This window comes from Panicum virgatum, chromosome 7N (genome assembly GCF_016808335.1).
Source record: "Panicum virgatum strain AP13 chromosome 7N, P.virgatum_v5, whole genome shotgun sequence".
Taxonomy (NCBI): domain Eukaryota; kingdom Viridiplantae; phylum Streptophyta; class Magnoliopsida; order Poales; family Poaceae; genus Panicum; species Panicum virgatum.
In genome coordinates this window covers 46,568,533-46,592,426 of record NC_053151.1, presented here as the reverse complement: position 1 = coordinate 46,592,426, position 23,894 = coordinate 46,568,533, and the positions used below count along the sequence as shown (strand labels likewise).

General features: G+C 45.4%; 3 protein-coding genes across 6 annotated transcripts; 1 reads left to right on the top strand and 2 right to left on the bottom strand.

Annotated features, from left to right (window-relative positions):
- Window positions 1-52: 52 nt before the first annotated feature.
- Window positions 53-4,343, bottom strand: LOC120682117 (peroxisome biogenesis protein 22-like). Of its 2 annotated transcripts, none has more exons than XM_039963872.1 (9): window positions 4,017-4,343; window positions 1,603-1,806; window positions 1,438-1,485; window positions 1,299-1,355; window positions 1,114-1,215; window positions 899-964; window positions 705-806; window positions 476-595; window positions 53-361 (listed from the first exon to the last, which is right to left on the bottom strand). In XM_039963872.1, the coding sequence occupies exons 1-8, from the start codon at window positions 4,158-4,160 to the stop codon at window positions 482-484; spliced, it is 837 nt and encodes a 278-aa protein (XP_039819806.1). In that variant the 5' UTR covers window positions 4,161-4,343; the 3' UTR covers window positions 53-361; window positions 476-481. The 2 variants fall into 2 exon arrangements, with proteins under 2 accessions (XP_039819806.1, XP_039819805.1); XM_039963871.1 differs by having other exon boundaries at window positions 1,576-1,806; window positions 4,017-4,342.
- Window positions 4,344-6,511: 2,168 nt separating this feature from the next.
- On the bottom strand, window positions 6,512-8,718 carry LOC120683538 (cyclin-P1-1-like). The gene is made up of 2 exons (XM_039965620.1): window positions 8,217-8,718; window positions 6,512-7,097 (listed from the first exon to the last, which is right to left on the bottom strand). The coding sequence occupies exons 1-2, from the start codon at window positions 8,657-8,659 to the stop codon at window positions 6,701-6,703; spliced, it is 840 nt and encodes a 279-aa protein (XP_039821554.1). The 5' UTR covers window positions 8,660-8,718; the 3' UTR covers window positions 6,512-6,700.
- A 5,406-nt stretch (window positions 8,719-14,124) lies between these two features.
- Window positions 14,125-23,006, top strand: LOC120680849. 3 transcript variants are annotated; one of them, XM_039962425.1, is made up of 21 exons: window positions 14,125-14,442; window positions 14,560-14,648; window positions 15,305-15,383; window positions 16,379-16,485; window positions 16,574-16,628; window positions 16,920-17,008; window positions 17,170-17,236; window positions 17,315-17,377; window positions 17,508-17,678; window positions 17,787-17,880; window positions 17,976-18,055; window positions 18,149-18,221; window positions 18,306-18,349; window positions 18,483-18,550; window positions 18,885-18,970; window positions 19,056-19,213; window positions 19,298-20,606; window positions 21,083-21,372; window positions 21,460-21,678; window positions 21,763-21,919; window positions 22,354-22,962. In XM_039962425.1, exons 6-21 carry the CDS (start codon window positions 16,932-16,934, stop codon window positions 22,659-22,661), a joined length of 3,264 nt encoding a protein of 1,087 aa, XP_039818359.1. In that variant the 5' UTR covers window positions 14,125-14,442; window positions 14,560-14,648; window positions 15,305-15,383; window positions 16,379-16,485; window positions 16,574-16,628; window positions 16,920-16,931; the 3' UTR covers window positions 22,662-22,962. The 3 variants fall into 3 exon arrangements, with proteins under 3 accessions (XP_039818359.1, XP_039818358.1, XP_039818360.1); XM_039962424.1 differs by lacking the exon at window positions 15,305-15,383 and having other exon boundaries at window positions 14,137-14,442; window positions 22,354-23,006; XM_039962426.1 differs by lacking the exons at window positions 14,125-14,442; window positions 14,560-14,648; window positions 15,305-15,383; ... (1 more) ...; window positions 16,574-16,628; window positions 16,920-17,008 and having other exon boundaries at window positions 17,591-17,678; window positions 22,354-22,914.
- The last annotated feature ends 888 nt before the right edge of the window (window positions 23,007-23,894 follow it).

Here is a 23,894-nt window from a genome sequence, read left to right as displayed (position 1 = left end):
ACTGTAGATAGCAAACTCATGGGAGACGACGAATAGCTATCCACACAATGAATGGCGAGAGGAGCAGGTTGACAACTTCAACTGTTCAGTTTATACTTATACATGAATACAACTGATACATCAAGTATGCTACTACATATGCTATCTCCTTGCATAGATTATGCCTTATGGGGCATCGTCTCCTTTCATAGCTTATGCCTCGTGGCATCGCATTACAACGGGTTACTAGTACATGCCACAAGGCTTTTACACATGATACAAGAAAATCTAGTTCCATCATTCAAGCGAGAAGGAAAGAAAAAATTGAACAATGATGTCCTTAGTTCTCACTAAGCCGTGGCTTTGCTGGATGGAGTTTGACCTGCAGGTAAAGAAATTCGATAGAAATTAGGGCATCTCTGCTAGGATCATGACTCATGCTGTCTTACTGTTTAGAAGAGTTTGTGTTAAGAGATTAAGATATATGTGCATGTACCCCTTATCATCTCTGATCCAGGCCTCCAAAATATTGCTCCAAGCTTGGGGAGCTGAAAACATTTGATGCTATTCGTTCTGGTCGCTGCGGCGAAATGTGCAGTTGATATTTGATAAACCTCTGCAGGAAAAGAAACAGGAAATTAGAAAAGTATTACGAATAGCAAATTAATATCTAATCCAAGAATGTGTCGGTAATATGTTGTTGCAACTAAGAGTGTATGACTTACAGCTAATTGGTGAACAATTTCCGGACTTGTGTCAATGTGCCAATCAGGCTCAAGTTGCCGAACAAAAGATGTACGACCATTCTCTGTACTACAGAAGAGAACCTGCAGCAGATTCCAATAAATGTTTAGTGAAAATAGCCTATGGCTCCAATCAATACTGGATAACAATCATTTTTCTTCATCTTGCAGCATACCTTGTCCTTTATCAAGGCACCACTAGCAAAAAGTCCAGCTTCACTCAGGGCAGATAAAACCTTTTCCTGCAGACATCATTCAAGTTCTAAATTTGACAATGGGTAGTCCATGTACATAGTAATGCAAAAACTATGGAATCCAGAATGTAGACCAACGAGCAGTTGATTCATGTGCTCCCATTATCAACAAAAACTAGTTGCTACTTAATACTAACCTCACTTTCATCATCGATAACACGCTCCATCAAATAGACATCACAGAATTTTGCAATTTCTAGAAGAACCTCCACAACAGAAGTCCTCACCGTGACATGGTTCTGCAAGAAGACCGTAAATCCATTAGTTGAATAGAACAAGGTGGTGTTTCTTCTAGCAACAATGCAGCATTGTTACAACCCACCTGAAGCTCCTCTGGAGTTGTTTCCTCCAGAATCACACCAAGTAAGCGGCATGTGACCTAAAAATGGAAAGCAACCATCAGTATAACATTACTCTATAAATCTTATAAATGTAGCATGAAAGAAGCTATAGCATAGTACCCTTCGTCCTTCACTCAGCTTATGCCTGACAAGCTGCTCAAGACTCAACTGCAAAAGAAACGAGCAACTATCAAACTAACGAATTCTAGGAAAACAAATACATCATTTCAGTACATAACACATGAAAGCAAGCAATACATTTACTGGCTGGAAAAGCTGACTGACTGCTTCATGTGCCCTTGAATCTGCTGATGAACAGGCATCTGTTGCGGTTAAAGCACCTGGTCTCGATCTACTGCTGGTGTTGCTAGATGAAGGGGCAGCCCTCCCGCGAGGCCTCCGAGGTTGCTCTTGAGGAGCTCTCAACATTTTCCAGGCAAACAGAAGTGTGACCGAGATCGCAGCAAGTGTGGTAAGTGAACGAAGTTTCTGAAGCATGAACACGAAGAATTTCAGTAATTCATGTAGCAAGGGCTCACATTCCAGTGGTGAGTTTGTTTATGTGTAGCTACAAAAACTTGCTACACTTTTTGTTCTGACACGTTGACATCAACCAAAGATCGGCCCAGATGATAGAGGTGCTAGATTTTTTTTTAGACAAAAAAAAAAACATGTACTATGGTAGAATGCTTTAAATTTTAACTGTCCTGGGGAACCATCTGATTATGTTTTTTAATTATATACAACTAAAAAGGAACACTACAATGCTGCCAGTCAAACACATCAGGTGCATGCACTGGGCAACTCAAATTCTTTTATCACATCAATGTTTGAATTGTTACTATGCCACAAACCTTGGCATTTTACAGGGAATTGGTTTTATACTCTGTCGGTACCCCAGGACTGGGATACCCCCTCTTGCTGTGTCTAGGCAAGAGTCTCGTAGTTATCCTTAACTACGCACTGACGGCCGAGCAGCCGGACCCCTGTGATTCGGAGCCCTACTCTCCCGGCAAACGGCCCGGACCCGCTCCCCGCTTGGGGAAGGTCCGGTGGCGCCGCGTGTCCCGGAGAAGGTAGCCCTCAGCCAAAACAGTTGGGGGCCCTGGACCTCCTAGGGAGTACCGGACCCCCGCCGGGTCCCGGATCCTCATATACTATCCGACACCCTGCCTGGGCTGGTCCGGAGCCGCCACGTGTCCACAGGTGCGGGCACGCGCGCGGAGCCGCGTGGCTTCCACTGGAAGCCACGCCTACCTACCGCATTCAAAGCGGTAGGCGGAAGTGCGCACTGCCACAGCAGAGCCCGAGGCGGCTTTTGCCAGGTTGCACTATTGGTCGCGTGTTACCAAGGCGCACAATGCAGTCGCTGGCGCCGCCCACGCCGCGTATGTCAGTCTACTATGCCAGTTGGGCATGACGGCTCGGCTTCGCCTATTATGACGCCTACATGATAGCCCCGACAGACTACGCCGCATGCTACATTGCCCCAACGGGCGCCTAGCTGATGGGACAAATAAAAACTCCCTTCGGTCAAGATAGTCGACAGGGCGATGAAGCGTATCCAAGAAGAGATTCTCAACCGCTGTAGCTCCATTAAAGCTTTCTGCGCAATATACTATACATCCACGTCAGACCCACCTGTCAGGGTCTGAATGCCTGTGTACGCGTCCCCTTGGTCTATAAAAGGGAGACGCTCGCTAGAGAAAGGGGATTCAAGGCCCCCCGGGGCAGAGGATAGACTCGTTCACACCAAGGGCAATACACCTCACAGTGGACGTAGGGTATTACGCTCCAGCGGCCCGAACCACTCAAAAACCCGAGTGTTCTTGTGTTCTTGCCCCCAAGCTAGATTGGCCTAATCGCTCAGCACTTTCCCGAGTACTTTCCCTCTGGGATTAGGCGGGTGCGTTCCGCCACCCGGCTGTATCGCTCAGCACTTTCCCGAGTACTTTCCCTCTGGGATTAGGCGGGTGCGTTCCGCCACCCGGCTGTGGGTACCCCAAAAAGCCCACGACATACTCATTGTCACTCAAGTCTAGGAACAGCACATTATAGAAAGTAGAGTATATAGATTATATAAAACTAACTCGATAATACTGTAAGGTATGATACAGTAAACTAAGAGAAGATGAAGCAAAACTGTGGCACAGAACAATTCTCGTATGGTTAAATGATTGATCGCAAAGGTGGACCATTTCTGGACACCAGATAAACGAAATAATTTAAAAACTCTTCATTTTCTTAAAGAGATTGTCTGCTTCAGAACGTGGTTCAGATGAAATTTGGTTTCTCTGTTTTGCATTAACTTTAAAACAACCTGAAACCAAAAGACACATCAAAACCACAGGGGCCACACTAATCACCTAACCTCATGCCAAATTCGATCGCATTACTCAAAAGGGGGGCAATTTTGCAGTAAACACCTGAAATCAACAGCTATGTGCACAGCAATGCATACAGGTGGAGCCCAATCATTCACAAGAGGTAAAAAGGCATTACCAAATCGATGCTTGTGAACCTACAATTCGAAGAGGGAATAGCGCAATACCCACCCTAGACAAGTAAAAGCCTAACCTTTCCCGAACAAGACGCCGTCTTTGGGCGCCCGGACCCCACAAATCCCCACACAACGAGGCACACGATCGGTCAAAAAGGCACCAGCACACGGCACAGGGATCACAGATCCGAGCGCGAACCTGGCGATCGAGGTCGAAGGGTAGGCGATCAGCGTAGCGCGCGACGGCGTCCACGAGGCGCCGCACCAGATCGGCGAGCTCGTCGTCCTTCCCGCCCCCGGCGCCCGCCCCCGCCGCCGGGGCCGGGGCTGACGCCGACGCCATCGCCGCTGATGAGAGGCGAGCGGAGCGGGCGGGCGGCGGCAGCGGAAACCCTAGAACGGCGCGCGCACCGGCGAGGGGTGAGAGGGAAGGGGGGCAGTGTAATTTCGGGTGTTGTACGAGGGGGTGGGGCGCGAGATGTCGGAGTTGGACCACGACGGGGAAGAAGAGGAGAGAGAGTGGAGGGTCAGAGCTATGCTTTGCGTTGGTTTTGTCAGGAGAGGAAGGAGGCGCGCAATTTGCAGTCGAAGGCCTCAGGATTGGAGTATTTTACGAGGGTCCCTGGTGGTTTGGGTCTTTCGCGGTATGTTTTTTTGGTACCAGGTCAATGTTGGGATTTCTCGCCGTAATTTTGTCAGGACTGAGTGCAAGCTGTTCTTGGAACTGCACTGTAACATGTTTTTCTCTTATAAGAAGAAAGGTTGGAATCATATACCACTAAAAGAAAATTACGAGGGAAAATGCAATTAATATAAGTTCTAGATCCTACAATTGAACAACTTAGAGCTAAAGCTATCCGAAGCATAAAAAAGAAAGAAAACATAAAAGAATCCTTAAATTTGCTAACTATTCATCTATCATGAATAGTGAGATGTTGTCAATAATAATTGTTACTAACTATGGCATTTGGAAAACTACAAACATGATCTATCGATAGTGGCATGTCACGTCACTTCAGACTCGTCCTTTCTGACAACTATCATACCATGTGTATGTGTGTCATGGTTAGAGTCTATTTTATGAGGATAGAGTATTTCTGACTCACTATGACTATTGTAGCATAAAGATACAATGTGAGGATCACTAGGTGAAAAAATGGATTAGGTGCAAACACATAACCAAACACCATTATGGCTTGTTCGGTTTGGAGGAAATCAAAAAAGATTTGAGAGGCTTGGGAGGGATTAATTCCCCAACAAGTCAAAATCCCGCTCAATCTCCTCCAATCCCTCCCAATCCTTTTGTGGGGGGGGGGGGGATTAACTAAACAAGCCCTTAGAGGGAGCCTCAGAGGGAAATGTCTTCTACATATTACTTCCCTCTCATCCGTGAATCCAAGCTAAGAAAAATAGAGGGGCTCAAGAGCCTCCAACTCCAAATATTGGCGAGTAGTAGGGAGGTTGAGCCCTTCTCATGATCTACTCTTATACAATACTACACGTAGCACCAATACACTATCTAGATCAGTCGGATCATAAAAATCCATCCGTGCACGATAGTTTCGACTTTCCGAATCACAAATAATTAAGAAAATCTGTAGTCATACATACTCACCATTGGATCGAGGAGATCTATGCTTGTTCTGTCTTTGCCCCCGTTACATCAATGGCAATATTGAGGATTTGGATTCATAAGAGACGGTATGGTCGTGGCGATGTTGGTGGGTATGGCATCAGAAACAAGGAAGAAAGACGATGAGGAGGAGAAGGTTGGAGCTAGAGATGGGAGGGGATCACCATCGATAGAAATGTAAAGTGGTGTGCAGTATCAGTAGGTGGAATAGCGGTGGAACGGTTGAGACTGGGAGAGAGGATGTGTTAGGGTTTGAGCGGATGCTATGCTTATATACAGGCGACGGCTAAGATCGACGGTCTAGATCTATGGTTAAAGATCGTGAGTAAAAAGATGATAACTTATTTTTTGACAACTAGATTGTCTTCCTACCATTTAGGATACATGTTAATCATAGCCCCTAATTCTACCATATTACGATATGTCAAAATTATTACTACCTAACATGATACATTTCACTGTTTTAGTATCTACAAACACCGTGAAAAAAAAGCATCTAACCATACACCATATTCTACTGTTATATAAGGACAACTACCATGTCGCACCAAAAAAAAAAAACCATGTCGCACCAAAACCATAGTTACCAATGTGATCCCTGGAGAGTGGAGACCCCAAACACCAAACTCAGATCGAATAAGCCCAGTCTCCGGGGGCGTCGGTGCAATATGTCCTCGATGCCGTCCACGCAAAAATGGAACGGGAAAGGCAACGCCAGCCGTTTCGCCATTTTCCGGAGCCGTTTCGTCCTCTGTGCTCGGCATGCCTCCGCCCCTTTTCCTACCATCTTTCGGTGGCGGTTCAGTCCAGCATGCTTCAATGCTTGCGTCTGCCTTGGACCGGCGGCGTGCAGGGCGTGCGAGTGTGACTTCTCTCGTCAGAGTTTGGCGCCACAACCTCCAACCAACTTACCTAACCCGGGGTCTTCACTTCACTAGACACTGCCCTTTTGGACGAGTGTGTTTGGCTGGCTTGGCGATCTGTCTGCCGTGGGGTCGTTGTGACGCCGCGATCGAGCTCACTGCTCAGTGTCACGGCAGTTGGTTTCGATGAGCAGGTGGTTCACCACTGGTGATCAGTGATCTTCAAATCTCTGGGCACCATTTCATCCGATTACCTGTAATTCACAGCACCGTACATGTATGGCACGTCTGATTATCTGTAACAATTCTGCAGATATATACACACGCACGTTCGATCAACACTCTCTGAATTTGCAGCTTGCACATTGCTGCCTGCTGCTACTCCTACTAGTAGTAATCCATGCCGCACAGCTCCCGAAGGAACGTCTTCCTCTCCGGCGGCACGCCGTTCGGCAGCTTCCCCCCGTGCTCCTCGCCGGCAAGCACGCCGTTCGGCGGCGGCTTCCGGCCGTGCTCTTCGTGGCCACCGTAGGCGATCTCGGCCGGGTGCTCCTCCGCCAGCGGCGGCAGGTGCTTGATGGCGGTGGGCGCCGTGCCGGGCAGGCAGAGGCGGCCGTGGTGGTCCCTGCGCATCTCCTTCTCCAGGTGCTCGCGGTACCTGCGGTAGGTGCGGTGGTCGACCGCGACGGCGAAGTCCAGCACGCCGAGGAGCTCCAGCTCCAGCTTGTTCATCTCCGCGTTGCTCACGCCGCCCACGCGCGCGAAGAAGGCGTTGCTGTGGTGGCTGCGATGCGCGCGGAGCGAGAAACCACGGCACAGATCAGTAGTGAAAAGGTTTGACGTCTCATGGATGCTTTGCAGATACAGTATGCACACTGTAATATTACATCATTTTCTGAACTTTTGTGTTAGGAAAGCAGCTGTGTCCGTTGTGGTTAGCTATTTGGCTAGCTAGATTTGATGTGGCAATAAAAAAATAGGAGAGAGAAGTCACTGGTGACGAGTAAATAGCTGATTTATTTCACGTAGCCCAAGATTTTGTGAGAGTAGCGTGTGGGTCCAATAATATAAAATAGTCTTTTTTTTCTCTCTCTTACCTCCACATCAGCCAAATAGCTAGTACTACCGTGCTTTGCAACGACTTGACTAGTTCGTTCAAAAACAAAATACTTGACTGCATGCTTGTCTGGTGTCGTTGTCAGAGTACAACAGCCAGGAAATTAGTATGACAAGAACTAATCGAGAATAGAGAAATAATCCATGTAAATTTCTTTTCTTGGCACAAGAGAAGTCACAGTTTTAATCTCGAAATATTATCTTTTTTCTGCGGTGTGAAATCGTCGATTACATGTGGTCGTAGTCGCTGCCCTTCGAACAATGACATTATTCTTTTAGAGTTTTGAATGACGACATTATATGGAAGTACACATGCTACTGTGTTCCCCCGCTTTGCCATTCTTGACGGAATGATAAACTGGTTTGAAATTCGTTTCATTGTTGCAGGAGCAAGATCGCCTAAAATTTACCAACAGAATTAAAAGCGCTGTAGAAATACTTGTGTTCCCCATAGCACGAAATTCGTATAAAGGTCCTATTTTTCACGCGATTCTTTTTTTTTGTATAAAGAAAATGGAATCACCGATGCAAATGAACGAGGGTACTGTACTTACAAGTCGTCAAGGACCTTGTTCTTGACGGAATGATAAACTGGTTTGAAATTCGTTTCATTGTTGCAGGAGCAAGATCGCCTAAAATTTACCAACAGAATTAAAAGCGCTGTAGAAATACTTGTGTTCCCCATAGCACGAAATTCGTATAAAGGTCCTATTTTTCACGCGATTCTTTTTTTTTGTATAAAGAAAATGGAATCACCGATGCAAATGAACGAGGGTACTGTACTTACAAGTCGTCAAGGACCTTGGAGGCGACGAGGAGGCAGGCGAGGAGAAGGCGGTGCACGTTCCTGGACGCGACGGCGGCGGCGGGGCGGCGGTGCGCGGCCATGTCGACGTAGGCGTAGGCGACGACGTAGCACTCGGGGTCGAGCCTCGCGTAGCGGTGCATGCGCTCCAGGTACTCGGCCACGCCGATCCGCGGCGCCCGCGCGCCCGGGGCCGCCTCGAACGCCTTCATCCCTGCTCCGCCCCCGCGGCCGTCCGGCGCCGCCGCCACCGCGTCGTTCCGCACCACGAGCCGCTGCACGGCGCGCGCGACCATGCCCAGCTCCGGCGGCGCGGGCGGCGGGCCCGCGGACGCCGCCTGCGGCGGGGAGGAGGACGGCGAGCGGTCGCCGGCAGCCGCCGCCGCCGCGGCGTCCGTGACCGTGAGCGCAGCCACGGCCGTCATTCTCCGCTGCCGCGGCGGGGATCGTCACTCTCTCGTGTAGTGGTGGTGGTGGCTCGGTGCTCCGCTTGGCGCTTGTTTAACGCGGGTGTGTGGACGGCAGGGATGGCCGGAGGGGGTGGGGCCTAGCGGCGGCCGTCGGATGCGATGGGACTCGACTGGGGGAGCTTTCTCTCGTTGGGCCGGCGAACGAACAGCGAAGCCAAACGGATAAGGTGCTGTTTGGTTCGAGGGAATTTTGTAGAAGTCCCTGAGACTTATGGGACTTTTAACCTAAATAGGGTGGGATTTTTTGGGGTCAACACTTTTTTTTGAAGAAGACCATCTTGAGGAGCTTTTTTGAGGCTTTTGGGCTATATTCCCACCTACTGCCCCTCCCCTACCCTCGGTCCGCCCCTCCCCCACCGAGATGCGCCCCCCTCATGCATCCACATCCTCTGGCTCTCTCGTCCTCTCCCCCAACCCGTTCCCCTCTCTGCCGCCGCCACCATCCCCCGTCCCCCCCCGCCACGCGCGCCTCTACTCCGCCCGCCCGCCGATTTGAGCCGCGCCGTCGCCAGTGCTCGCTCCACCTCGCAACCGCAGCCCGGCCCGCCCGCCGAAGCCCGCCGTGCACTCACCCGCCCGCTCCACCTCCCAGCGTTGCTCCCGCATGCCGGCCTGGAGAGGTCCGAGCTCGACGCCCGCCGCCATGGCCGGAGCTCGACGACCGCCGCGGAGCTCGCCGTCGCCGCAGATCCTCTCGAACTCGACGGCCGCGCGCACCCGCATGCTGGCGCAGGGGATGGAGGCCGCGCGCTGGAGCCGAGCCCGCCGACCGCGAGGGAGGAGGAGGGGCGCCTCGCCGCCACCGGCCGTGCGCCGGATCCGAGCCCACGAGGCCGCGCCCTCCCGCCGCCGCCCACCCGTGCCGTCCGCACCACCCCGCACCCGCACATCGCGTCGTCCCGTTGCCTCGCAGCTGCGAGGCCGCACCGCCAGGAGCCGCGCGTGGGCCAGGAGTCCTAACGACTCCGCGCGCCTCCGCCTCTCCGCCTCGCCGCGCGCCTGCGACTCCGCCTCGCCGCCGCCGAGCTTGAGGCCGGCGAGACCGAGCTTGAGGAGCTCGCCGCCGCCAGGAGGGTGCCGCCGTCGGGCGCGTCAGACATGCCGGAGGTTCGGCGCAGGTGAAGGGTAGGGTGTCTGGGCGCATGCATGCAGGGAGAAGGGGTAAAGAAGTCTTTTGAACACTCCATTAAATGATGTTTAGACCATTCAATTATTGAAACCAAACAAGATGAGATTTTTGTTTAGCCCCAGGGACTTTTGGAGAGGCTAGAGACTTCAGGAAACCAAACAGGGTCTAAGTGATAACAGGGGAGGGGTAGTACGAGTGTACGACACGGTCGTGGTCCTTTTCTTCTCTCGATCTCGACGCTTGACATCTTCTCGCAAGAAAAGTCTTTTTCGTCCAGTTTGCCGGTGGATGGATCATGCCAAAGCGCGAATCTTAAATCCTAATCTGAAAATGATTAAAGTGGCTTTTCTCGCTGGGCTTAATTCGAGCTGTGCGGTGTTCCTGGGCTTAAATCTGATCTAAAAATGATTAAAGCCTAATTGGCTGTCAGAGTTGACAATCCCTGCGTTGCGTCGCGACCGGAGCCCGTGGCAGCGCAGCAGCGGTTGTTGAGTGAGTCGTACGTGGGCCGTCTTCGGAGCGCGGCCAGCTTGAGTTGACAGCATGAGGCTCGCTTTAGCACCAGCAACGCAACAGCCAATTTGTTTGGTTTGCAGCGTGCTAGTAAATAGTGACATTTTGACTGTTAATTATAGTATCAAACAAAATCAGTTTACAAAACCAACTTCAGAACCTCCGCACTAGTGACCCTAAAGAATCTAATGAGGCTTTTGACCGCGCGATTTGAGGATAGTTACTGTAGCATCACTGTAGCGAATCATTGATTAGTTACTGTCATTAGATTCGTCGCGAAAAGTTACACCCATACCTAAAAAGATTTTGCAAATAAACTTCATTTGGTCTTTCATGTGGAGACTAGAAGAGGCGCGCTAGAATCCTAGCGCGCGGAACCAAACAAGGCCAGACCACAGCATATCAATGACCCCGTTTGGTTTTGTAGCGCGCTAGTGAATAGTGACACTTTGACCGCTTATTACGGTGTCAAACAAAGTCAGTTTATAAAACTAACTCCAAAACCCCTGCGCTAGTGACCCTGAAGAATCTAATGAGACCTTTGACCGCGCGATTAGAGGATGGTTACCTTAGCATCACTGTAGCAAATCATCGATTAATTACCGTCATTAGATTCGTCGCGAAAAATTATACCCATCCCTAAAAAATTTTGCAAATAGACTTCATTCAGTTCTTCATACGGAAAAAATTCTCTTCTAGCACTAGCACTAGCATTCTAGCGTGCTTCCCAACAAGACCAATCAGGCTGGGACTCCAGGAAGGCCAAAAAGAAGAAGAAGAAGGAAGTGGGGGCTGCAACGTCGTCCTGCCTGCGCACCGGCAGGTTCCCGGCGCATAGGATTCGTCGAAGCTGAAAGCTGCTGTCGTTGCACTGCATAGGTTCTTGGCCGTGTTTTTGGCAAGGCAGCGGCTGAAAGCTGTTCTGAAACCGTCCGTTGTCTGTCTGCTGGTCCGATCGGCTGATGATATGACGTGTGTTGCGAATGTGATCGGCCTTGTTTGTTTTCTCTATCATTTTCTTAGCACATGCAAGTCAAGAAAATTTTTTTACGTACATGAAATACTAAATAAAATTTATTTGTAAATTTTTTTTAGGGATGGATGTAACTTTTTGCGACAAATTTAATGACGATAATTAATTAATGATTGACTACAGTGACGCTACAATAACTATCTTCTAAATACGCGTCAAAGGCCTTATTATATACTTTAGAGTTCTTAGCGCAGAGATTTTAGAGTTAGTTTTATAAAATGATTTAGTTTGACACTCGTAATTAATTATCAAAGTTTCTAGCGCTAGAAAATCAAATGGGGGCAGATGTGTACCATGTAGCATGCAAGCACAGCGAAGGACAAATCGCCACTATTTTCTACGGATCTTCTCTGTTCAGCTCCGATCCATAAGATGGGATGATGGCCTGCACCTTCAGAAAGGTTAGCCTGAACCCCACTGCAGAGTAATCTGGCCTTCTTTCCACAACAGGTCTGCACATACTCCAATCTAGGCCGTGTTTGGTTAAAAACCATGAAAATACTGTAGCACCTTTGACCACTAATTTAGAGTATTAAATGAAGTCTAATTACAAAGCCACCTCCACAACCCTCCGTGTAAATCGCGAGACGAATCTAATGAGGCCTTTGACCGAGCGATTAGAGGATGGTTACTGTAGCATCACTGCAGCAAATCATCAATTAATTACCGACATTAGATTCGTCTCGAAAAGTTACACCCATCTTTGAAAAGGTTTTGCAAATAGACTTCATTTAGTCCTCCATGCGTACGAGATTCTCTTCTCGAAAAACGTGCGCGAAAAATTTCACATGTAACCAAACACGGCCCTAGTCTCGCACAACTGGTACTCCCAATCTGCCCTGGAATAATGACTCAAGTGTCCTAGTACCAACCAGCTGGTCCTTGTCCTTGCACACTCATTAAAAAACTAACCGAATCTTTGACAGCAGCATTCCATGGAACTTCCTGATGAAGAACATGCAGTCGAACACATGTTTCAACGGCCGCGGATGAATGCTCGTTTTTTCAATAGTGACAGGCTGAACAGTCGATTCATGTTTCAACTATAATCAAATTCATCCTCAGCCTGAACAGTATAGCGAGTGGGAATAAAACTTTTCCGCCAGCGTCTCCCCATCTCACGTGCTGCAGGCCACCACTCCCTGGGCCCATCCAAGCCAAGAAACCATGGCTGGCTGCATGGGTTCCCACTGGGAGCAAACGTCCAGATATGCCTGCCCATCTGTCGGCGTCGCATCAGCGGTGACAGTAGCAGTAATAACGCTAAATAATCCCACGTGATTAGCCTAACCAACCCTCGGACAGCTCGGAGCCCGTTTAGTTACCAAAAATTTTCATCCAAAAATTTTCACCTCCCCTTTGAACACATGTATGAAGTACTAAATGTAATTAAATAACAAAACTAATTACACAGTTTGGATGTACACAACGAGACGAATCTTTTGAGCCTAATTAATGTATGATTAGCCATAAGTGCTACAGTAACCCCCATGTGCTAATGATGCGGTCAAAGGTGTCAAAAGATTCGTCTCGCGGTTTCCAAGTGAGTTCTGAAATTAGTTTTTTAATTAGTGTTCGAAAAACCCTCCCGACATCTGGTCAAACATGTGATTTGACATCCAAAAATTTTTGTTTTTCGAACTAAACAGACCCTCGGTTTCATCCTGGATGGACGAGCAGGAGAATCCGGCTCCCCTCGCGGGTTCCGAGGCCGATCGATTCAGCTTTGCCGCGAGCTGAAGCTTCGTGCAGGGCCAGCGACTGACAGTACTGGACTGGACTGATGCGTGCATGGCCACAGCTTGTAATTGCGTCGGAATTAACTTACTTTTAATTGAAGGTTCCAGTAACTTTTCCGCTGCTGGTTAGGTTTGTTTTGTAGAAGCTGGTAGTAACATGGCCACTTATGGATTTTGTTGAACTGGGTCGAGAGTGATGGGATTTAAAACGAACACAGTCCGAAAAGTGGTTTGTGGAAAGGTACGGGTGGCAACAGTAAGATCATGAGGCCAAGGTGTCTCTGTCGGTTGAGTGAATCTACCTTTGCTCATTTTGTCAACTAATTAAACTAGTAACTAATTTTTTCTAAAAAAAAGCTACCAACTATTTCTCTACAAATAAAAAAGAATCCCTATACAAGGTATAATATACTAATTTCACATGGTTTGATATAATTGACATCCAAATTGTTCTAACGAAATACTTCTGCTTAAGGAACATATCTGGTGCAAACCACGACTTCGTGAAAACCTGTGCAAACCGTGGTAAAAAAGTCGTCTAAATTCACAAAAAATCACATATGTAGATGATATAATGATATACAATGTTGTAAAATATCTTGTCCAAACTCGAGATTTTGGACAAGATATTTTACAAAGTTATGTATCATCATATCATCTACATGCGTGATTTTTTGGTGAATTTAGACGACTTTTTTGCCGTGGTTTGCACGGATTTTCACGAAGCTTGTTGTTTGCACTAGATACGTTCCCTTCTGCTTATGCTTAACAACTTATATTTCTTGAAAATGCGTTGCAAATTTGCAATGTAAACCAATCTACCTCGATTACAAACAAGAATGAAAAAAGAAGTGATACCCAAGGACACAATACCAACCTTAGTCTGTACCCAAAATAGATCCCCCAAGTAAAGGATCACACCGATGCAAATGTACCAGTGACACTCTTACACCAAGAAGGAAATAAAAAAAGGGAAAAGGAATAAAAAGAAAGCTTAAACCAAAAGGAGTCTCAGTCTCAGACCTAAAAGGGCCCACCATCTCTTCTCACATCCTCAAGCCTCAACCCCTCCACCTCCCCTCCTCTTTTTCTCCCTCTCGCCGGAATCTCACCTCCGATCCGGCGCCGCGCCACCACCGGCACCGGGCAAACCGTCCCCGCCGCCGCTCCGCTCCACGGGAACCGTCCGGGGCACTCTGGGAGCCGGGGAAGATGGAGTCGATTATAGCGCGGGCTCTGGAGTACACGCTCAAGTACTGGCTCAAGTCCTTCTCCCGCGACCAGTTCAAGCTCCAGGGCCGCACCGCGCAGCTCTCCAACCTCGGTAGGAACCCTTCTCCCATCTAAAGTCTTCACCTCGGGTGCCGATTTCATTGGGTTTTCTCTTTTCTGATTCCGGTGCTGAGATTTTGGTTCCGGGTGTGATTTGGCGGGGTCCCAGATATCAATGGCGATGCGCTGCACGCGAGCCTGGGTCTGCCTCCGGCGCTCACCGTAGACACCGCGCGCGTCGGGAAGCTGCAGATCACGGTAGGATGCCTCTACCTTCCACTCGTAACTTTGTGTATTTCATCTGCCTTACTATTTTCCCTGGGGCCTTATGGGCTACATTGGTGGTACATTCTGACCATGCTGCTCACAAGTTGCTCAAGTTTGATGTATTCGCGTAATTTTTGTTATCATTCTACATGTGCTCGTGGGCAGTAGAAAACAGCAATTGTGCGTGGTGCAGTTGTGACTTTGGACCCCCAAAAAAAAGTTGTGGCTATGCCCATTGCGATAGATAATCTTCGTGGTGGAGAAAATTATAGTTGTATCTTCGTGCTTATGTTAAAATGATGATTCATGAAGTTATTCGTTGTGTTAATTTTTTGACCCGTTGTGTCAAATTTTCTGAGTTTGCTCAGTATTTGTGTTAAATTTGCTGCACTTCTGTTAATTTTGAAAAGTTGTCAGAATTATGGAATTTGTGATTTGAGGGAGGAGTTTGGTGAGTTTCTTGTCTGTATATTGTTGAAATAGTGTCCAGTAGGTCATCTCTACTAGATTTGGACACTTATGCTCAAAAATTGGCAGTGAAGCCTGAGTTTGAAGTTAACAATAGCGTGGTAGTATGCTTAATAACCTTGCATTTCTTACTTTTGGTAATAATGGGATCTTACACGCCTAACTACCTATACGTTCAGGAGACTAAATGGAAGGGCCAGAAGGCGAAGGAGGTTGAGGATACTGGCTTCAAGCTTTGGTACACGGGAGCAACTCCGGGTAGGAATGGTGTAGGCATCTTGATTGATAGAAGCCTTAAGGATGGAGTCGTAGAGGTTAGAAGGCAAGGCGACCGGATTATCCTAATCCGGTTGGTAGTTGGAGATTCGGTTTTGAATGTGATCAGTGCCTATGCCCCTCAGGTAGGCCTTAGTGAGAGCACCAAGATGCAGTTCTGGGAAGATCTAGATAGCATGGTTAGTACCGTGTCTACCAGCGAGAAACTCTTCATAGGAGGAGATCTCAACGGCCATGTGGGTGCGACTAATGTAGGGTTCGAGCGAGTGCACGAGGGTTTTGGGTATGGTAGCAGGAGTCAAGAGGGGGAGGATGTGTTGAACTTCGCGTTAGCCTACGACTTGTTGATAGCGAATACCGTGTTTAAGAAGAGGGAATCCCATCTTGTGACGTTTCGTGGTGGACAACACTCGAGTCAGATCGACTTTATCCTTGCTAGGAGGGAGGATAGACGTGATTGCTTAGATTGTAAGGTGATACCTGGGGAGTGTGTTGTCCCTCAACACAAGCTTGTGGTGGCGGACTTTCATCTTCGGGTACGTGTCCACCGGGACAAACATGCCAAGATTGCGAGAACAAAGTGGTGGAAGCTTAGAGGGGAAGCGGCACAAGCGTTTAAGGAAAGGATGCTAGGTGAGGGGCCTTGGGAAGAAGGAGAAGACGCAGATGACATGTGGCTAAAGATAATGTAAAGAGGGCCGGTGCGTAATGGGGTTCTTGAGCGGGTCGATAATGTAAAGAGGGGTAGAGGTAGACCTAAACTGACGTGGGATGAGTCGGTTAAGAGAGATCTTAAGGATTGGAATATCTCTAAAGAGATAGCTTTGGATAGGAGCGCTTGGAGACTAGCTATCAATGTGCCTGAACCTTGAACTTATTTCTTTCGGGTTTCATCTCTAGCCTACCCCAACTTGCTTGGGAAAAAAGGCTATGTTGTTGTTGTTGGTAATAATGGGATCTTATGTTTATCACTGCAGTTACCATCTGTATCAAATGTGCAAGTGGAGCCTATTGTGGTGAACATTGACAAGCTTGATCTTGTGCTTGTAGAGAAGGATGATTCTGAAAATCTCAGCCCTAGCAGGTAATTTCATTTCTATATGTTGCGATCTAGTGCCGATGTCTGACAATTCAGTAATTGTAGTTCTTTCTGTTATTTCCAACCCTTCTAGCACTGCATCATCTCCATCAGCAACTAAAAGCAGTGGGTATGGTTATGCTGATAAGGTATGTTTTCTTGCACTCGTTGTTTAGCGCATGCACACATTCCAAAAGTTTACGCTTTATAATCATCAATATTCTGATGTTTGCTCTGTGATGACTGTAATGCCAATTCCATGGTGGCTAAATTTAAACTTATCCATTTTCTCTGTGATCTGATATATTCTCCTCTGCTCTTCTGTCATTTTATACCACTACCCTGTTTTAGAGTATGGATAACTTTGTTGAAGCAATACATACTTGCAAGTTGCAAGAACTGAACTAGGAATGGGGTTTGATCTTCTATATTGGGCTTAGATTGCAGATGGAATGACAGTACAAGTAGGTATTGTGAACCTGCTCCTAGAAACGCATGGAGGGCCTCGCCAACAGGGAGATGCAACATGGTATTTACTAATATTTGACTATTTGAATGACTTTGGAGTTTTATTTAGTACGAGTCCCTTGCAAACTCAGGCCTTGCTTGTTTATCTCATCCACCCATCCCCCAACTTCGCTGCAACTTTTTTGCCTGGAAAAAGGAACACTAATCTCTTCTAACTATCAGGTCACCGCCGCTAGCAGCTATCACATTTCGTGATCTTGTACTGTACACAACAAATGAAAAATGGCAGGTACTCATTTTGATTTCAAATTATAATCATTTAATAAATGGTATTATGGCATTGCCTGATTTCAATGAATGTTTATAGGTAGTAAACTTGAAAGAAGCAAGGGATTTCTCGAACAACAAAGGATTCATTTATGTTTTCAAGGTTTGATGCTCCCTACTTGTTTCCAGAAGATCAGTGACTGCTTTTTACTGCTTCCTGATCTATAACAAACTGAAACTTTCAAAGTCATAAAGGACTTCTGATATCACATATATTTTCTTAAAATTCACAGAAACTGGAATGGCAATCACTGTCAGTTGATCTATTACCTCATCCTGACATGTTCACCGATGCAAGATTTAACTCTTCTAGCAGTCAAGATAATAAACGAGACGATGATGGTGCAAAACGGATGTTCTTTGGTGGTGAAAGATTTTTGGAAGGAATATCTGGGGAGGCTAATGTGAGTGCTTTGAGTTTAGGAACATATTTGTGTAATACTCATTAATTTGTTTGTTTATGTTGAACTTCCCCTTTTCCGGGCTTCTTGACATGTTGATTTGAACTTCAGATCACGGTTCAACGGACAGAACAAAATAATCCACTTGGGCTTGAGGTTCAACTGCATATTACTGAAGCTGTCTGTCCTGCGTTAAGTGAACCTGGTAATCAGTTCCTGTCCGGGAAGCTTGACCACTCTCTTTATTACTTCATTTCTGTTTGCAAAATTTCACAATTCTAAAACATATATTTTTGACAGGCTTACGGGCCTTTCTTCGATTCATGACTGGGGTATCCGTGTGCCTAAACAGGGGAGATGTGGATCCAAAAGCTCAGCAGGTTTACCTTCTCTTCTGTGTACTTTTGATATTTTGGTGCATGCAGTACATGTTTCAAATGTATCCTTATTACCTTTTATTATTTCTTGACCAGCTTGCAGAAGCAGCAGGATCTTCCTTGGTTTCCATTATTGTAGATCACATATTCCTCTGCATTAAAGATACTGGTTAGTAGTAGTGCAAAATTCTCCGAATGTGTCACTTTTAGTCCTGCTATAATGACTTGTTTGTCAAATCATTTGTACCAACAGAGTTTCAACTTGAACTTCTGATGCAGTCTTTGTTCTTCTCACGGGTAATTTTCTCTGGCTGCCATTGTTATTTTGTAGTATGATTTGGTCACTGCTAATAGGGTCTGCTGATGCTATGATAGATTTGGATGTTTGACCTCTTAAGGATTTAAAATGAGTTTTTTCTTTATCTTAAAGGCGAGTGTTTCAGATGGAGAGTGTTCGAAGAACTTGTCTTGCATAAACGTTGGTGGGATGTTTCTGAGGTACTATGTCTGTCTTTGATACTAGTGACTCTTCATATCTAAACTATCAATGACATTAAACAAACATTTTTTGGATTATGCACTACTAATGCTGAGATTACTCAGGGTGAATGCAATGCTGAATACAGGATAGTGGGACTGTTCATGCCAAAAGTATTAAATGGCATAAACCATCATATTGTATCACTTAGGTTACTCAAGGTTCATACCATGTTGAAAATAGGGTACTTTAAAATTTGACTTGAATTAAAATAAGGGAATTTGTGATCTAGCTGAGTTATAGAAAGTATCGAAAAACCTTTGCTGGGCCTAATGTATGGATATATTGCTGCAGAGACACCTTTTCTCGCCCTCCGTGCACATTGATACAACCATCTATGCAAGCAGTTTCACAAGAGCTCCTGCCTGTGCCTGACTTTGGTGACTTAACTATTTCTAATTCTTCTGCCAGATTAGATATCTGTGAATATCGTTGAGTCTGATCTCAATGTTTTGATTCTATCAGGTCAAAATTTTTGCCCTCCAATCTATCCATTCGGGAATCAACTATTAGAATTTGCTGCTGGGGTTCCTTTGTTTTCTCTCTATTGTCTTCAGATCACTCCTTCTCCATCACCTCCAAAATTTGCTTCAAAAACTGTGATCACATGCCAACCTCTTACGGTTTGTCTCCTTCATGTATGCAGTGAAGTTTGTTTGTTTAGCATTTTCTGCTTAAAAATATTTCTTGTGCTTCTTCATTCTTAGGTAACCCTCCAGGAGCAGTCCTGCTTAAGGATTGCATCATTCTTGGCTGATGGAGTTATGCCTAACCGCAGTACCGTTTTGCCTGATTCTTCAATCAGCAGCCTGTCATTTTCCCTTAAAGAGTTTGATCTCTCCGTTCCATTAGACTCTGAGGAAATCACAAGGTGCAGCGGAACCAAGAACACGTGTCCTCAATCATCATTTTCAGGTGCACGACTTCATGTGGAAGACCTATACTTCTGCCAGTCACCATCAGCAAAATGTCCATTGCTAAACCTTGATAGGGATCCAGCTTGCTTCCTTCTCTGGGAATATCAACCTGTTGATGCAAGTCAAATGAAGTGGGCTACTAGGGCTTCTCATTTAAGCCTCTCGCTCGAAACTTCTAACACTTCAAATGGACAGAGAGCAGCTAGGGACTCCTCTGCAAATTTGTGGAAATGTATTGAACTAGATGACATCCGATTTGAGGCAGCTATGGTTACCGCAGACGGTAGCCCTTTGTTGGATGTGCCACCCCCCGAGGGTGTTGTAAGGATTGGTGTTGCTTTCCAACAGTTTATGTCCAATACCTCAGTGGAACAGTTGTTTTTTGTCCTAGGTTTCTATACTTACTTTGGTCAAGTTGCAGAGCGTATTTCAAAGGTAAGCAAAGGTAACAAGTCTGGGGTGATCAATTCCTCAGCTGACAAATTTGAGAATAAATTGCCAAGTGATACAGCTGTGAGCTTAACTATGAATAACCTCCATCTCAATTTCTTGGAATCTTTGTCGGCACATGACATACATATGCCCTTGGTTCAATTTGGGGGAGAAGATCTGTTCCTGAAAGTTTCTCATCGCACACTAGGTGGTGCCTTTGTGGTCACTACTAATTTGTTGTGGAGAACTGTGTCTGTGAACTGTTTGGAGGGAGAGAGTTCTATGATTTGTGAGAATGGCATCGCAGTTACTGGCGAACACAACATTGTGGTGCATGAAAATGGGCATCCCAAAATGAGAGCAGTCTTTTGGGTTGATCATCGGAGCAAACACCAGAATAAAGAAGCTCAGTTTATTGATATAAAAATAACTCACGTAATGCCTTATGACATGCGCGATATGGAATGCCATAGCTTGAATGTGTCAGCTAAGGTATCTGGTGTTCGTCTTGGAGGTGGAATGACTTACACCGAGTCTTTACTTCATCGGTTTGGTATCCTGGGGCCTGATGGCGGTCCAGGGGAAGGCCTCTTGAGGGGATTAAAGGATTTATCTTCTGGCCCACTTGCAAAACTATTCAAATCCTCGCATCTCACTGAGGAGGAAAGTAAGTGTTCGCAACTGTGTCATTTGATTTGCTACTTCAAGAAACTATGTTCGTACGCTGGAGACTTGATTGTTTGTGCTCAGTGCGAGATTTGAGATGTGATATATGAGATAGGTATATCCAGCATTCCTTAGGTACCCAGGATAGTTCTAACCACATAATTTAGCACGACCTGATATTAACTTCTCTCCACATTATGTTTGTGTTTAAATTCACAAAAGACATGGTTCTCAGATCAATAACCATTGTTCATTTCCACCATCCATGGACATGTCTCCTTTGCATCTCAATCCAGATATGGATTTCCTTTAACTATAACATGCTCAAGTTGAAGTAACTGTTACAGTTGAAATAGTGTATGAAGAAAAATACTTTATTCCTTATTTGAGATGCAGAGCAAGTTCTCAAGTTTTTGCTTTGCTGCTTTTCTAGTTGCATTAATCATTAGTTTCTCTTCTTTTTCCCCAAAATCACAGACGAAAGGTCCAAAGTTGATGATGTCAATTCAAAGTTTGATCTCGGGGTGCCTGATGATCTTGATGTGTCAGTTGAGCTTAGAAATTGGCTATTTGCACTTGAAGGAACGGAAGAAGTAGGAGATTGTTTAACTCCAACTCGTGGAGGCGATCGTATTAGTCGAGAAGAAAAATGTTGGCATTCAACCTTCAGGAATTTACATGTCTCTGGAAAGAGCAGTAACCGGCTTAACTTGGGAGACACAGGAAAGGCATCACCCGAAAGGGCATTTCCTGTGGAACGCTTTACGGTAAATTATTGTTATGCCTCTGGATTTCAGTTTGGCATCTCCTTTAGGCTTTAAGATTTTCAATTGTTTGATACTCTGTACCTGCAGGCTGGAATTGAAGGTTTGCAGGCAATAAAACCTCGCCTGAGAGATCAACACTCTGGAAAAGGAACATCACATAATCATGAAATAGGCAGTGGATTTAATAATGCAAGTTCTGTTGGTGACCATGGTGTTGATGTTGAAGCTACCATGGTCATTGGCGAACATGAGATTGAGGGTGCCAAGTGGACAATGGATAATGTTAAGTTTTCTGTCAAAGAACCGGTATGAACACATTTCATTAATTGTCTAAACCTGTTGCAAATTTTAATATGCTTCCTGAGCAATTTTATCCATTTGAGGCCACAGATCGAGGCAGTTGCAACAAAAGAAGAACTAGAGCACCTCGCCATGCTTTGCAGATCTGAAGCTGATGCAATGGGGAGGATAACTGCTGGAATTCTTCGCCTCCTTAAGCTTGACAAATCTCTTGGGCAGGGAACTATAGAACAACTTCGTAACCTAGGTATGGAGCTCCCCACCAGTTATTTGAATTACAACTCTTGTCATAGTTGTTCACAATTGAATTGAGGTTGGGCAGCTAGATGCAATTGCATTTATTGCGGACAGCTATTCTTATTCTTTAGTTCCTTGTAGGTCCATTTGATTTTTTTTTAAATGCTTAATACAGTTTTGCAAGATTGACAGAACTTAGATTATTAGAACATTTACAGGACATGCTTTCTCCTGCCAAAAAGTAACCTTGATATTGCACAATTAAAAGGTTTCTACTAAGTATGTACCGTGGAAGGCAAGTTCCGGTTTCATGGTTCTTAGTGCTGTAGGTCTCATAATATTTATTGTTTCTGTTCTTTCATTCCCTTCCACTTGACTTAAAAAATAATTTTGGAAGCCATTTCTAGAGGATTCAAATGTCTTTACGATGTTGTGCCATGACAGGAAGTGGAGGCATGGATAATATCTTTAGCCCCAGGAGGCTCAGCAGGCAGAACAGTTTTGGCAGCATTGGCACTCCTAGGACTCCAACTATGCAAGCGATTGCAGATGTTATGGGACAGAAAAACACACTAGAAGCAACCATTTCTTCATTGCAAGTTGAAATATCTGAATCCAAGGCTAAATGTGCGGCACTGATTTCCCAGGCAAGCAACACGGAAGATCAGAGCCGCACCGAGGATATCATGATACTGAATGAAAAGCTAGAAAGCATGCAATCGCTGGTGACACGGTTGAGAACTTTGATCTGAGTTGTACATGGTTTCTTTTTTGTGTACAGGTACAGTACACAAGATGGTTGTCCAAACTTGGAAGTGGCCATTGCTGCACTTCCTGGTGGTTGATTCGGTTATTCTTTTGTGTACATTTATATATGTTCCTTGGGGTGTGGGTGTATAAAGAGGGGGTGGAATAATGGGTTGATAGGAAGCTGGAAGAAAATTTTGTAGGCAACTGTAATGAGGATGCTGTGTAGCACTTCATCATGATCAAATTGGTCATTAGGGAGAGTCCAGTTGTCATTTGTATCATTGTATATGTATAATGTGATCAGAGACTGTTGGCGTACAATCGATTTGTATGTTTTGGTGTCAAAAGAGTTCAACACCAAACAACTAAAGATCAAACAACACTTAATTTTCCTTGATACAAGAATGGTGTACTTACAATCAGAAAAGGCTCCATTTACGATGTTAACATTTGATATTATAATATCAACATTATGAACATCAAATGTTAAACATATGTTAAATTGTTGAAATATCCTCCACAAAGTGTTAAATTAAGCACTTAAATTTTTGAAAGGTACACATTTATGAAATAATAAATTATTGATAGTATTAAAAGAATTATGTCGAGAAGAAAGATAAAATGAAAAGAAAAAAAACTAAGCTAGGCTAGGTTAGTCTTTCTCCCGCATTGGTTCAAACTGGACCTTTTGCTCCTGCTTCGCTGTTATGGTTGAGCCTTTTCAGCATGGAAACAACAAAACATCCGGTGGCTTTCTGATATATACATTTTCTTGAAGAGCTTGTTAAGAACCATCCTAAGTCAAAACGGCGCACATGCCGGTAGGAAAGGAGGTGAAATGTTGTCAAAGTACAATGACTTGGCTAGACGGTGGGTGGTTTAAATTAATTTTTATGCTCTAGAAACTTATTTTTCTTTCAATACGTGAATGAGTTTTGGATCCGTTTGAACCACAATGTTGTTCAGAATCAACATTCGTAATGTAGTATTTCAACATTATAAGTATAAATGTTCAACATTTTTGATATAATGCTTCAATTTTTATATAAAATATTGAAATATTTTATCTAAAGTGTTCAATGTTGTATTTCAGAATATTACTATATTAGTTTTATATTTTGAATATGTTATTCCCAAGAACTTTAGCAAACGTGATGAACAAAATAAAAAAATGGAAACAAAAAATGGGGGACACTGGACAGTGGACACATACCTGCCAGGCTGCCCGCTGCGTT